Source organism: Corythoichthys intestinalis, chromosome 16 (assembly GCF_030265065.1).
Source record: "Corythoichthys intestinalis isolate RoL2023-P3 chromosome 16, ASM3026506v1, whole genome shotgun sequence".
NCBI classification, from domain to species: Eukaryota; Metazoa; Chordata; class Actinopteri; order Syngnathiformes; family Syngnathidae; genus Corythoichthys; species Corythoichthys intestinalis.
Genome location: NC_080410.1, coordinates 739,938 through 754,715, shown reverse-complemented (window position 1 = coordinate 754,715; position 14,778 = coordinate 739,938). Strand labels below are relative to the sequence as shown.

At 39.5% G+C, this 14,778-nt stretch overlaps 1 protein-coding gene across 3 annotated transcripts in view; it reads left to right on the top strand.

Moving 5' to 3' along the window:
* The window catches only part of LOC130931986 (WD repeat domain phosphoinositide-interacting protein 1-like), a 79,225-nt gene that overhangs the window by 39,759 nt on the left and 24,688 nt on the right, over positions 1 to 14,778 (top strand). For all 3 annotated transcript variants that reach the window (XM_057861309.1, XM_057861307.1, XM_057861308.1), the window contains exons 7-9: positions 8,937 to 9,007; positions 9,498 to 9,605; positions 10,823 to 10,984. In XM_057861309.1, coding sequence (XP_057717292.1) covers positions 8,937 to 9,007; positions 9,498 to 9,605; positions 10,823 to 10,984 — 341 coding nt within the window. The remainder of the gene's footprint in view (positions 1 to 8,936; positions 9,008 to 9,497; positions 9,606 to 10,822; positions 10,985 to 14,778) is intronic.

The window sequence follows — 14,778 nt, the reverse complement described above, 5'->3', positions numbered from 1 at the left end:
CGCCCTGGAATTTTTTTTCTGCTGAAAGGTGGCCAGACTCATACTCTCATAGCCAGGCATGAAAATGGGTCAGGGGTTAAAAAGGTGAGAAGGGTGTGGAGGAAATATGTTCCAGTACACTGTACACCCCAACAAAATATTGAGCTCTGTCGACCCACACTGTGTTTCAGCAGGGCCGTGCAGAGACCGGTGGAGGGGCGGGTGCTCGTAGATCAAAAGGGGCACATGAACAAGTATTTAATACACCTTAAACAACATAACTTCAATTTTAACCAGCTTTAGATAATAATTGGCTGCGACTGTGACATACTTTAATTGGGAGGGGGCAACAGTGAATAGAAATCAAAACTGTCATCCACACTTTCTGGCTATGACTCAGTCAGTCTGCCTCTTTTCTTCCTTCAACCTCTGCATCAAAACTTCCTTCCTCAACTTGTTCATCTGAGAAAAAACCACATCAGATGGTCACTGAGCCACCAACAGCACAGTTTTCTCAAAACTATTATTTCATTATTATCCATACTTAACAACTCTAGCACCTAATGATTAATAAAGCAATGACATAAAATCTTATAGAAAAATAACATTGTAATTGTGTTTATAATTGTATTTAATACCCGACTATCCTTGCAAACCTGTTCTTACCAGGTCTGCTATTCACCCAGCTGATGAGGTATCCACTGCCTTTAGCAGCCTCATCCAACTCCTTTTTTTATCCCTCAATCTCCTTTCCCTACGAGGCATGTCTATTTAATGAAATATAAATATTTTAAAAAAAAACAACAACAAAAAATAACAGACTCCCCGGTGGCTTTTAGTTTTAAAGCTTTCTTAATTTCTTTCTCTCTCAATAACGATGGAGGTAGATTTGTGTTATTATTCAATCAAAAAACAAAGTTACTTCTATCAAAAACAAAGTTGCTTCAATCAAAATATAGTTATATTTTTAATCCCCAAAAAGTCACTTCAATAAAAAAAATTGTTTTTGATTGCAAAAATAAATTTGAGACAAAAAAAGCATTTGAAAACTATTTTTCTTGATTGAAACAAATTTTTCCATTGAAGTAATGTTGTTTTGCGTTTGGGCCACATTTTGGCTAGGACATTTGTGTTTTTATTATTCAATCAAATAAGTTGCTTCAAAAAATATATATATATAAAAAGAAAAACTTTTCACATGTGTCAATCACCGTTTAACAAAGCCTGAGAGGGTTTGAGTAGACTCAGTATGAAGCATTTTATAAAGCCAAGCATTTTCTTACTACTTTATTCTTGTTTAAAAATAATTCGGTGGGGCAGTAACATGTTTAAAACTTATCATAATTCTTACATTTTGAAGTGCTTGAAAACCATTTATAAATGATACTTTGGTGAAAAAAGTGAAAAAACATGTCTTATATATATGTATCTTTTTTCCAATGTAAAATCTGAATAAATACATTGAACACACACACAAAAAGGGAGGGGGGGGCGCTACTTCGCCGTTTTCACTTATTGCGGCGGGTTCTGGTCCCCATTAACCGTGAAAAACGAGGATCCCTGTATTTCTGAAAAGCTTTAAGAAGCAAGAGTCATTCCCACCACTCGTTGGGCCAGTGTTGTGCCGACACCGGCCGTCAGCTCAAGTCCCAGCCGAAAATAACGCGTCTAAGGTGGACGACGGGAGCGATGCGATGCGAGGCGACCCCTCAATCCGAGAGCATGCCGCTTAATTTGACTCAACAGTGTGTTTCTTCGTTTATATTACCGCTAAATACACAAGCTTGACGCCAATTTAACGGGAGCTATTTTTTTTCATGGGAGATTTGGCTAGCTCTGGCAGTGTTCAACGCAAGCTGCAACGAATGGCATTAACTTTTTTATATCGCAAAATGTGAAGCAAATACAGGCAAGTGTGTATGCTGCGCTCTGGTCTGCCCCGGTGTGGATAAGGCCTGCTTTTTGTTTTCGCAGCTTTGCAATGCAACCAAAGGCTCGCCGAGCACTCCTTGTTTCACGTAAGGAGTGCGCGCGTTTGGAATAATGGCACGCAGCTTGGGCCGATGATTGGTTCTTGTCAGCGAAGCATCTAGAAGGATTTGCTGACTGTCCGTGTCACTTTTTTAAAGAACCGATCAGTTTACGTACTAAGTTAATCACATGATGATAATAATAATAATAATTAAATAAAACCTCCCGACCCCCCCCCTCCCAAAAAGAATTTCTCCTCGGATCTACGCAATTCACGTAGGTCGCCCTTTTTGACTTCAAAACGGCGAATTTCGCCGAAAGGTGAGAGATTTTCATGCCTGCATAGCACAGCTATGAGTCTGGTGTACCAGGCTAGTAGTCCCGTCTATGAGCGCGACCTGTTGGCCCGTGTGTCTGTGTGTGTGCACGCACGCACGCGCGAGCGAGAGTAGTAGAGTGGAGTGGGCTACAGCTGTGTAATCGGCTGACTGACGCATCTGATTATTATCTTTTTTTTTTTTTTTTCCTCGGCGGGGGGGCAAATGAGACTGTGTACCCCTGAGAATCAGCAATAATTTTGACACTCAAAGAGTAGTCCGTCTACCTTAACACTGGAAGTCCCCTTGGGTTTTTTGGGCTATAAAGAAAGACCAGAAAGGCGTCAAATGACCCTGATACCCAACTGACTACTTGGCTTTGTCAAACAATACACATGAAATTTCAACAAAAAAACCCCTAACCGCTGTTACTTGTAAATGAACTAGATAACACGACATAATGCCGTGGGAAAAAAAAAAATGAAAATGTGGAACCTTCCCTGTCGAGTGAGGTGATGTCCGAAAGCGAAAATTAAACCATTGTAGCAGACGGTGTGTGGGCGTAAAAACACTCTTCGAGAGGCAAAAACAAAAGGCGACTTGTGCTCTTTTGGCAAAGACATCGTCAACCATGCTTTTATTCTGGCACAGTTTTTTTAGAGCGAGGAGTTCTTCCGTACGCGAAGAATGCACGCTAAGAAAAATGCATTTACAAACGTCAAAAAGAACTCGGGTACCCACCTGAAGAAGTCACATAGCCAAGTGAACGAGAAAGAGAGAAAATTGCGCTTTAACCTACGTGCCTTTTGATGCTGTAAAACATCTACAGAGGGAATGCCTGTTTGTATCATGTTTTATATTGTCGCGTGTTTTCATTCGTCATTGCACACTTAAAGCAAGTTATGTAGTTGTTTTGGACAATGTGCGGACACTAGCTGCATGCTAACCGTATGTGTAGGTGTTTTATCTGGATTAGCAGCTAATTATAATGCTGTGACTATGTCACTGAGGATGAGACTGATTTATTTCAATTTCATTCTAAGTTTTACTCTGCAAAGCGTTGATGTCAGGATCAGTTCAATAAAGCCAGCAAAACACATGGACTCCTAGCATCATCCTTTCGGAGTTAAGCTCGCTGTCTAGCCTAGACTAAGCACAGACCTTTTAGCGAGGACACTACAGGTGCGTTTACAGTGCATTTAGAGTAAAGTGTTTTGCCTGTGGAAATAAGTGTCTTTTATAGTATCTTTCGTGTTTTTAATATTTGTTCGTAAAATACAAGTGAAAAAAGCTTAGCTTAGAATCATTAAATGATGTCTAATATTTAAGTTAAAAAAAAAAGACTTTAAAAAATTATTCATTCGCATATTTTAAACTTTTAAACAAATTGTCACAATGAAAAAAATGGTGTCTGTTAAAAAGTTATGGATATCTACCTTAGTGTTGAAAAGTTTAAAAAACCTTTTTTGACTCACGGCACGTTTTTACATTGGAAAAAAATTTGCGGCACACCACAAGCCAAAAATGTTCCAAAATTATTTTCTGTACAGTATATTTAATTATAAAATAATTTCTCAGTATGTATACTTACTCAGTGTGAAACTTGAGCCTGTTTAGATGAACACAAAGTCGATATCCTTATTCTTCAACAGCTATCAGTCTTCCTCTGTTTTTATTATGATTTTTTTTTTTTAATAGCAGTTAGGTTTGAAAAAGCTCAGAATTATCTGACAGAGGGACTTGAGCAATGTCTTTAACCACATCAGGGCTGAGCATCTCGCAGACAATGGCTTTGCAGGCAGGTAGTATTAATTAATGTCTGTCACGGTGTGGGACTTTTTGGATTTAAAACAAGTTAACTGACTTTCAGGGCTTTCTCATTTACTTTTGTAATTTCTACCAAAAAAAGAAAGTTGCCTGTTTCTCTGTGTTTTCACGAAGGCGAACCAAATAGTCCATCGACTTGTTTTGAAGTGACGGGTGTTTCTGTTAGGTTTTGTGTTTGTTTTCTCCTAGTGTGACGTGTCCCTGTGATTGCCCATTGATTTCACCTGATGTGCCTTCTCCTAGTCTATCCTCCTGTGCTCACCTGTTCTTTGTTGTCTCATTAACCCTTGTCTGCGTGTGTGTATATAAGCTCCCATTTTCTGTTCACTCCTTGTTGCGTCATTGTCTATGTCTATGTCTGTCCTTGCCAAAGTCAAGACCCGTCCAAGCCCTCGCATACCTGTCCATCCGTTTACGTAAGTTTTGTTGATCCATAGTCCTTTTGTTTAAACTTTGTGATTTTTGTTAGTTATTATTAAAAGTTTTTTTTTTAGTTCACTGCCTCCTGCCTTGCATTTTTGTTTCACTGCTTTTGGGTCCACACAACCTGCCTTCCCGCGCATTCCCTGACAGTTTCGTTTGGAGATGACGTTTAAGCTTGCTTGGAACCATGGCGCTGTTGGAATGGATCGATGCTCGTGTCGCTTTCAAGAACTGCTTAGCCATTAGCCCCCTTGCTGTTTTCTCAACAATGTGTTGGAATAAAACACAGGGGGAGGATTGACGGTCGTCACATTTGGATAAAATAGAAATGACACTTTCGAGTATATCAACACATGACGAGTCTAACCAAATGGTGTGCAGTAGACGTGCTGGGGTCCACTTTGTCGCGGACAGCAAGGTCGTTGATGGCTAAAAATCTGAGCAGTTTTTGAACGCGACACATGCAATACTTGGCTCATCTTCACACGACCGAGAACTTTCTACCTACTCCTTCCTTCCGTCCTACTGCAACTCCCTCCGACGACGTAAAAAAAATATTGTAATAGCCCCGTATGGGGAAATGGAAAGGAGAGGAGTCGGTGATGACTTTCCCACTTTGTTGTGGCAACAATGGAAAATAATAAACATAATAACAGCGGCATCCGCTACATGCGACCACTAACTTCGCTCACACGCCGTTCTCCCTCCCTCTTTGCTTGCTTCCCGCTACGTCACCTCTCTGCAGTCTGATGGCCCCTTCAAGGGCCCGCACACAGTTACGGACATTACAATATATATGTATATATTATATATATATATATAAATGCGACATTAGATAATTTCTCACGGGACACCTGACGATCTCTCACGGCACACTAATGTGCCGCGCCACACCGGTTGAAAAACACTGATCTACCTCATAACTATCGCTTAATTGTATTTTTTGTTACTGTCGCATTTACTCCGATATGTTAGCTGATAAATAATCGATCAAAACAAAGAAAAATTGGAAAGAAAAAAAATGCGTTTAAAAGGGTAAATATATGTATAATATAATAATATAATATATATCTCGACCACTCCTTGATGTCTGCGATTTCTGCATCGCGACCCTTGTTACTATGTTTCACCCATAAAATCCCCTAAAAATCCAGCTGTGGCCATTCATAGCTGTGTCTTGGCACTCAGTGATACATGCTACATGGAGTTTTTGGATCGAAACAAGGTAATTACGCGATAATATCTCATTAAAGTCATGGTGTCTGTAATTCTGCTCTCGTGTGCTCTCACCTCCAGATAGGGTTTTGCTGTTTAAAAGTTTTTTTTTTGTTTGTTTTAAATGTCCTCCTGTTCAATTTTTTTCTTCCCACAGAAAATTGAGATTTTAAGCTTTCCAATGATGTATCACACATGCATATTGGACATGAAATTTGGCCAAATTGGGGAGTCTCAGAGCGGAACTTCATGGTATTTATGCAAGAACCTTATTTCAAGTGGTTTCACACAACTGCTTTAAGTAACTATTAGGTTATATAGTTAAATGAAAAAGGCCTAAATGATGTAAGTAAGACTTAACGAACTACTTGAACAAGTTACGCAATTCCTATTCAAACATTTTACATCCAAGATGTGTAACCACATTTTGTTTTCTTACAATAGGAGTGTTAATTTTGAATATTAATTGTGATGTTATTAATATTCTGGATGACTGGGGGACCCTAGTGCAGAACATAGGCCAAACTGGTAATTGTACTCTACTGTTGCACTCGCGAGAGGTAACAGAGGGACTTTGCATCCCTTAAGTAAAGACAGAAGTCAGGCCACTATTACATGTTTTTTCAAGGGAACACACTCCAGCTATTTACAGACAACACTACTTACAGTCGTGGTGTCACTTCACCCATAAGTCTTTGTGCCTGTTTTCTGACACATGCACATTTTCTGACACATACGTAAACTGGGTGTGGCTGATTATAACTCTGCTAGTACAGTACTCTGCCAGAGGTGTCTGTGATAAAACAACACCCAAATCAACACCAATCAACTCAAAAATAATTTCCACCAAAAAATCAACTCCACACATTTTGCTGTGTACGGCATCCTCAGAGGGACAAAAGTCATGCAATTTATGCAATCACATTACATATATATTAAGCAATGCTGTTTAATAAGTGTTTTAATTGACTCTCTTACATGATAATACAACAATGGGTTCAGTAATTTGTAAAAAAACACAAAGCTTATATGTATATGCAATGAAAAACACCTATTTAAAATGTAGTTTAATCACATTACATATATACAGTATATCACAAACGTGAGTACACCCCTCGCATTTCTGCAGATATTTAAGTATATCTTTTCATGGGACAACACTGACAAAATGACACTTTGGCACAATGAAAAGTAGTCCTTGTGCAGCTTATATACTTGAGTTAATTTATTTTCCCCTCAAAATTACTCAAAATATAGCCATTAATATCCAAACGCCTGGCAACAAAAGTAAGTACACCCCTTAGAAACTATATACATCCCTACATGTCCAAATTGAGTACCACGTGTCATTTTCCCTCCAAAATGTCACGTGACTCAATTAGTCAATTAGACAAACAGTCAAAAGTACAATTCAATTCAGTTTTATCTGTATAGCCCTAAATAACAACAAGGTTGTCTCAGAGAGCTTTGCAGAGTCAATATAAAACACAGTCAGAAACAGTATGTGAATTAGATGAAGTTCATGTCCTGAAGTTCATGTTCTGGGCATCCCCCATCCTTAGACCTTCCATGGCTGCAAGGAAAAACTACGCCACACTCTACATCAATTTGGTGTGCATGGCTGTCACCCCTGGAGGAAGCCTCTTCTATAGACAGTACACAAGAAAGCCTGCCCGTCTCATCAGACCATAGGACACGGTTCCAGTAATACATGTGCTTTGTTGACATGTCTTCAGCAAACTGTTTGCGGGCTTTCTTGTGTACAGTCTTCAGAACAGGCTTCCTCCAGGGGTGACAGCCATGCACACCAATTTGATGTAGAGTGCGGCATATGGTCTGAGCACTAACAGGCTGACCCCTCACCTCTTCAGTCTTTGCAGCAATACTAAGAGCACTCCTGTAACGAGTCACATGACATTTTGGAGGAAAAATGACAATCCAAACAACGACAGTCCAAACAATTTGGACATTTAGGGATGTACGTAGTTTCTAAGGGGTGTACTCGCTTTTGTTGCCAGGGGTTTGGATATAGACTATATTTTGAGTTATTTGAGGGGAAAATAAATTATCAGAGGTTGCGCTAGACTTTTTCGTTGTCTGTCATTTTGACTGACAGGGTCATAAAAATCCGGTCATAATCTATTTTTACCCGTCACTTAAATTTTTTAAATGATGATAATGACATTGTGGTGACCCTTTGTTTGGCATAATTCACCTTCCGTACTTGTGTGTCCATTTGGCCGAGCGTGTTACCGGCTACGACACAGTCACGTGACAGAGACACTTAAGAGCCGCGCGCGTTCCGGCTTAAATAGAGAGTTCACAGAGAGCAGCAGAGCTACAGCGGCTGGACACAGCAATTCGAGCTAACAAGACTCTTAACATTGCATACCGCTTCAACATATTCAATCGTATTTAGTTTTCATTCATTTTAAATTAATATTCTGTCCGAACAAGCTTAACAGAGAATCCACACCGTGCCATCATCACACATCAAGCAGATGAGGTTACATATGGAACAATGAAATTAACAGTTCACCTGCTGTGGCCTGAACGCAGTCTTCCTCCTGGTGCGCATGGACTTGAATTCAGAACCAGGAAAATGCGACACAGAGCAGCAAAATGTCATGATTGTTTCAATCTCTCTACTCCAATATTTTTGCAGGATATTCTTTTTATCTTTCCCACTCTGTCTGCCTTTGTAACGGACGAAACCTACCGCCCAACCCGCAACTGAAAATTACCCTAAACAACACCCAAACACAACCTTCTCCCAGACCACAGCCCCGCCTCACCAGATCCTTCAAAAGACTGAATTCTTTAGATAGCGCAAGCTTTTTCGGGAATCTTTTGTGATATGGTGACTCTGGATTCAGTCTTCCTCGTCTGGGTCTCTTTGCTGTTTTGCCTTGCTGTATGATTGCTGTCGACTTCGAATAAATTGTCAACTTGTGTTTCGAAGCCTTTTTACAGCTTTTAAAATTGAGTCAGTACAAGAGGTTAAAACTAATGTGACCGAGCAGAGTTTGGCCTTTTGGCTGGGTTGTCAGCATTCCGCCAACCCGGGTTGTCAGGATTCCGCCAACCCGGGTCGTTGGAATTGTGCTGGCGTGATTCCTGCAAGCTGGCTGAAAAGTCAGATTCCTTCAATACAATTGTATTGTTCATGTCTATAAAAGTAAAGTTCCTCATCCTGTCTTTTAGGGCACTGTAATCCGAGTGTTTTCCATTCCTGAAGGTTTACGTCTGTTTGAGTTCCGTCGTGGCATGAAGAGGTCAGGTCATTTATTGCATTATCATCCATTGAGATTTACCCACCTTCTGTACTGCTTATCTTCACAAGGGACACAGGGGTGCCGGAGCCTATCCCAGATAATCGTGGGCAAGTGGCAGGGTACACAATGAACTGGTTACCAGCCAGTCACAGAGCACATAGAGGCAAATGACCTTTCACACTCACACTCACAATCACACCAGTGGAGAATTTTTGAGTGATCAATTAGCTTACCATGCATATATGTGGGAGAAATCTGGCGCGAATTGGTTGTCTCTTTATGCCTTGTGATTGGCTGGCAATCACTTCAAAGTCACCGCCTCTCCCCACAGTCTGATGGGATGGGCTCCAGCACCTCCTCGTGAGGATAAATGATACGGAAGATGAATGAACTCCACGAACTTGCATTTTCTACATTTGATCACAGTGTTAAGTCACATTTAAAAGTTTGAATTATTGTATTTATTTACATATTTGTGTCTTGTTTGCAGGTACGTCAACATAAGCTCTTTGTCCTTCAGCCCAGATGCCCAGTTCCTCTGTGCTTCCAGCAACACAGAAACGGTACATATCTTTAAGCTGGAGCAAGTTGGACAAAGGTACGCTCATTATCGTCATCAAACCGCTCTAAAAATATGACACCAACACGTATCACACTTTATACCTAAAAGCGGTGTAGTTCCTGTGACCAGTTTAGGGACAAGGGCAAATCAGGAAAAACAAAGACTTTAACAAAGCTGGTGTGTAGATTATACTCATCGCTAATTGGTATAGATACACGATAATTATTGGTCCGATAATTATCGGGCCAACAATAGGAATTATGACATCATCCCAATAAATACAGTAACATATTTATGCCCGATAATATACAGTATAATATTTTTGGCACAGTGTCGGTGGATTGGGATGTGTGCGTTCGTTTCCACTCCTATCGTCGGTACTGTGGGATTTTTTTCAAGTTGTCACTGGAAAACGCTTCACTCGCAATTTGTAACATGCAAAGCCGAAGTTCCAGGAGGAGGGAAAAAAAGTGTCGAGCTACAACACATCTTAATAAGCCACTTAAAAGATCACAATCACTTCAATGGTGTTTTGCCGTAAGGAAGACTGCGTTTCCTATGAGGGCCAGAGCACACACAGTGTCGTAAAATCATGATCTCCCGGTGGCCTGCAGATGGATTAATCAACATTCCTGTTTCTGTGCGAAGGGTGAATAGTAGTAAGGTAATGAATCCAGTTGTGGCTAAAAAATAGCGTATGACGTTTAGTAACAGTGTTGCTTAGTGTGGCTAACACCCCTACGCTGATGAGTTCGGTTGGCGTGGGCGTCACGCCAGCGAGTGAAAGCCGGCCAAATTTATTCTTAGCTGTCTTTTTATCCTGGTAGCAATTTATTTTCCCTCCTCAGACAAAACTTTTTGTCCTTTTGTTGCTCTGCCATCTTTGCAGAATTCGCGCAAAGGCTTTCGCAAGGGGGAAGTGACGTATGCCGTAAAGCAGTCAGCCCATTTGTAGTTTTTTTGTGTGTGGCAGAGTTCTGGCCACCCTCCTCAAAGTTAATTAGTGCCGGTGAAAACGATACAGACCCCCTCAAGATAGAAAAGAAGTGTCATTCAACTAGTTGTTAGTTGACGTATCATCACAAATGCGTTGCTTTAAATCAAATCAAATCAAATCGTGGCAGACCTAAAATCGACAAATATCGTATCGTTGTTCAAAGAATAAATACTGAATTGGATCGTGGGTTATTTCCAAACACAACCTAATTTTCCATGTTTTAATCTGAAGCAAAAATGTGTTCATCTGCATGCAGTGGTGAGGAGAGTGCCACTTGGTCAGCCTATGTGGGAAAGATGTTCACAGCAGCCAGCAGCTACCTACCTGCTCAGGTGTCTGGTATGATCAGCCAGGACCGCGCCTTTGCCACGGTTCATCTTGTCACGTCAGGCCAGAGGAACGTCTGTACGCTGGCCACGTAAGCCTCATTTTTGAAAGGGCCTTTGATCGCCAATGCTTAAATGTTGTGTTTCTGTGTTTATACTGACTTAACGAATTGTTTGCTTTTTGTTCACTTGTTCTTGAAGTATAATACAACTTCCATCAATGGTAGACATGCTTCCTATAGCGTTGAGCAAAAGATTGAATTGGTAAATGGAGTCATACTTGTATAGCGCCTTTCCTCGTTAAAGGCCCTCAAAGCACTTTACACTACATCCCCATCCACCTCCTGGTAACTCAGCACCAGGAGCAATGTGGGGTTCACTATCTTTCTCAAGGATACATCAGGGCGGAGAATCAAACCCACGACCTTTGGGGTTGGGGAGCGACTACCACTGAGCCACGCCAACCCAAGGGGTTTTCCATGAATTTAATATTTAAAATTTTTTTTCAGTCCACTGCAATGCCTTTGCAAGTACACCTCAGTTGTATTCAACATAAAATACAAGATTCACATTTAGTATATTAAAACTGTTTCCAAATATTTAGGAACAAACTCTAACGAAAACAGCATATTTTTTGGATTATAAGGATGATTCTCATGGAGCTAACCTAAAGTATTTCTTTGAAGATTTAGGTACAGTTATGGTCAAAAGTTTACATACACTTGTGAAGAACATAATGTCATGGCTCTCTTGAGTTTCCAGTTATTTCTACAACTCTGATTTTTCTCTGATAGAGTGATTGGAACAGATACTTTTTTGTCACAAAAAACATTCATGAAGTTTGTTTCTTTTATGACTATTATGGGAGAATATGGAGGTAGATTTGTGTCTTTATTATTCAATCAAAAAAAAAGTTGCTTCGATCAAATAAAAAGTTGCTTCAATCAAAATATATACTTTCAATCGAAGAAAATGTCACTTCAATCAAAATAAATGTGTTTGAATGCAAAAATAAATTTGAAACTCAAAAAAATATATTTGAAAACTATTTTTCTTTGATTGAATTTTATTTTTTTGATCAAAGTCAAGTTTTTTTTAATTGAAACACCATTTTTGATTGAAGTCATGTAATTTTCCGTTTGGACCACATTTTGGCTAAGACATTTGTGTCTTTATTATTCAATCAAAAAATAAATTGCTTCAAACAAAAAAATATATATTTTCAAAAGAAAAATCACTTCAATCAATTTAAAAAAAAAAAATCAATCGTAGAAAAAAAGGTTTGAATGTGAAAAAAATATTTGAGACTCAGAAATTCGCATTTGAACACTTTATTTTTCATTCAAACTGTTTTCTTTGATTGAAGCAATCCTTTTTGTGTTTGAGCCATATTAGGGGTAGGACATTTGTGTCAAAATCATTCAATCGCAATAAAAGTTGCTTTAATCAAAAAACTATTTTTAATCAAAGAAAAAAATCATTTGCAAAAACTTTTTTTTTTTTTTTAAATATATTTTTTATTTGAAATATATATATATTTTTTTATTGAAGTGTCACTTTTTTTGAAAAGCAAAAAGTTTTAAACTTATTTTTTTCAAAGTGGAAAAAGTTTTGAACACACACATCGGCATTTCACCGGAGTACGGTGCCCTGTTGCTTAATGTGATTTAACACGGCGAACTTCACCCGCTGCCCTGACGTGACGGTTGGCAATTGGTTCCAACCGGAGTGTCCGCGACGCGCCGGTACGGGAGTGGTCGGCGAGTGGCCCGACACTAGCCTGCCCAGTAAGCGAGTGGACTACCGGCGAGTCGCCGGCGTCCACGCCGGCAGCCCCATCGCTTCAGCTTTGAATGAGTGCCGTGTCATTCGCGGGGCGTCCACTCGACAGCCGGCCTCCGCGCCTGGGGGGTGATATCGGGGTCCGACCAGTGTGCCACGACAGGGCACCGTACCGTTGCGGGTACTCCGGTGAAATGCCGATGTCACACGCCCGTACCGGTGCCCTATATTCGGCTTAGACTCCAACAGACTCCGATGGCTGGATGGAGCCCTGGTGGCCATTATGCTTGCTTCATACTTTTATGTCATTGGCTCAGCTACCTGCCAATCAAACACACCGGAACTAGCGTTGAAGGTGAATCTTTGTGTCAAAATGATTCAATCGAAAAAAAGTGCCTTCAAAACTTTTTCCACTTCAAAAAAAAAAAGTGTGTTCAAAACTTTTTCCACTTTGAAAAAAATAAGTTTAAAACTTTTTGCTTTTCAAAAAAAGTGACACTTCAATAAAAAAATATATATATATATTTCAAATAAAAAATATATTTAAAAAAAAAAAAAGTTTTTGCAAATGATTTTTTTCTTTGATTAAAAATATTTTTTTGATTAAAGCAACTTTTATTGCGATTGAATGATTTTGACACAAATGTCCTACCCCTAATATGGCTCAAACACAAAAAGGATTGCTTCAATCAAAGAAAACAGTTTGAATGAAAAATAAAGTGTTCAAATGCGAATTTCTGAGTCTCAAATATTTTTTCACATTCAAACCTTTTTTTCTACGATTGATTTTAAAAAAAAATTTGATTGAAGTGATTTTTCTTTTGAAAATATATATTTTTTTGTTTGAAGCAATTTATTTTTTGATTGAATAATAAAGACACAAATGTCCTAGCCAAAATGTGGTCCAAACGGAAAATTACATGACTTCAATCAAAAATGGTGTTTTAATTAAAAAAAACTTGACTTTGATCAAAAAAATAAAATTCAATCAAAGAAAAATAGTTTTCAAATATATTTTTTTGAGTTTCAAATTTATTTTTGCATTCAAACACATTTATTTTGATTGAAGTGACATTTTCTTCGATTGAAAGTATATATTTTGATTGAAGCAACTTTTTATTTGATCGAAGCAACTTTTTTTTTGATTGAATAATAAAGACACAAATCTACCTCCATAGGAGAACAGAAAAAAGTGATCAAATCTGCTGGGTCAAAAATATACATACAGCAGCACTAATATTTGGTAACATGTCCCTTGGCCATTTTCACTTCAATTAGGCGCTTTTGGTAGCCACCCACAAGCTTCTGGCAAGCTTCTGGTTGAATCTTTGACCACTCCTCTTGACAGAACTGGTGCAGTTCAGTTAAATTTGATGGCTTTCTGACATGGACTTGTTTCATCAGCATTGCCCACAAGTTCTCAATGGGATTTAAGTCAGGACTTTGGGAAGGCCATTCGAAAACCTTAATTCTAGCCTGATTTAGCCATTCCATTACCACTTTTGATGTGTGTTTGGGGTCATTGTCCTGTTGGAACACCCAACTGCGCACAAGACCCAATCTTCGGGCTGATGACTTTAGGTCATCTTGAAGAATTTGAAGCTAATCCTCCTTCTTCATTATCCCATTTACTCTCTGTAAAGCACCAGTTCCATTGGCAGCAAAACAGCCCCACAGCATAATACTACCACCACCGTGCTTGACGGTAGGCATGGTGTACTTGGGGTTAAAGGCCTCACCTTTTCTCCTCCAAACATATTGCTGGGCATTGTGGCCAAACAGCTCGATTTTTGTTTTGTCTGACACAGAACTTTCCTCCAGAAGGTCTTATCTTTGTCCATGTGATCAGCAGCAAACTTCAGTCGAGCCTTAAGGGCTTCCTTCTTGCACGGCAGCCTCTCAGTCCATGGAGATGCAAAACACTCTTGACTATGGACACTGACACCTGTGTTCCAGCAGCTTCTAATTCTTGGCAGATCTGCTTTTTGGCGATTCTCGGTTGAATCTTCACCCTCCTGACCAATTTTCTCTCAGCAGCAGGTGATAGCTTGCGTTTTCTTCCTGATCGTGGCAGTGACAAAACAGTGCCATGCACTTTATACCT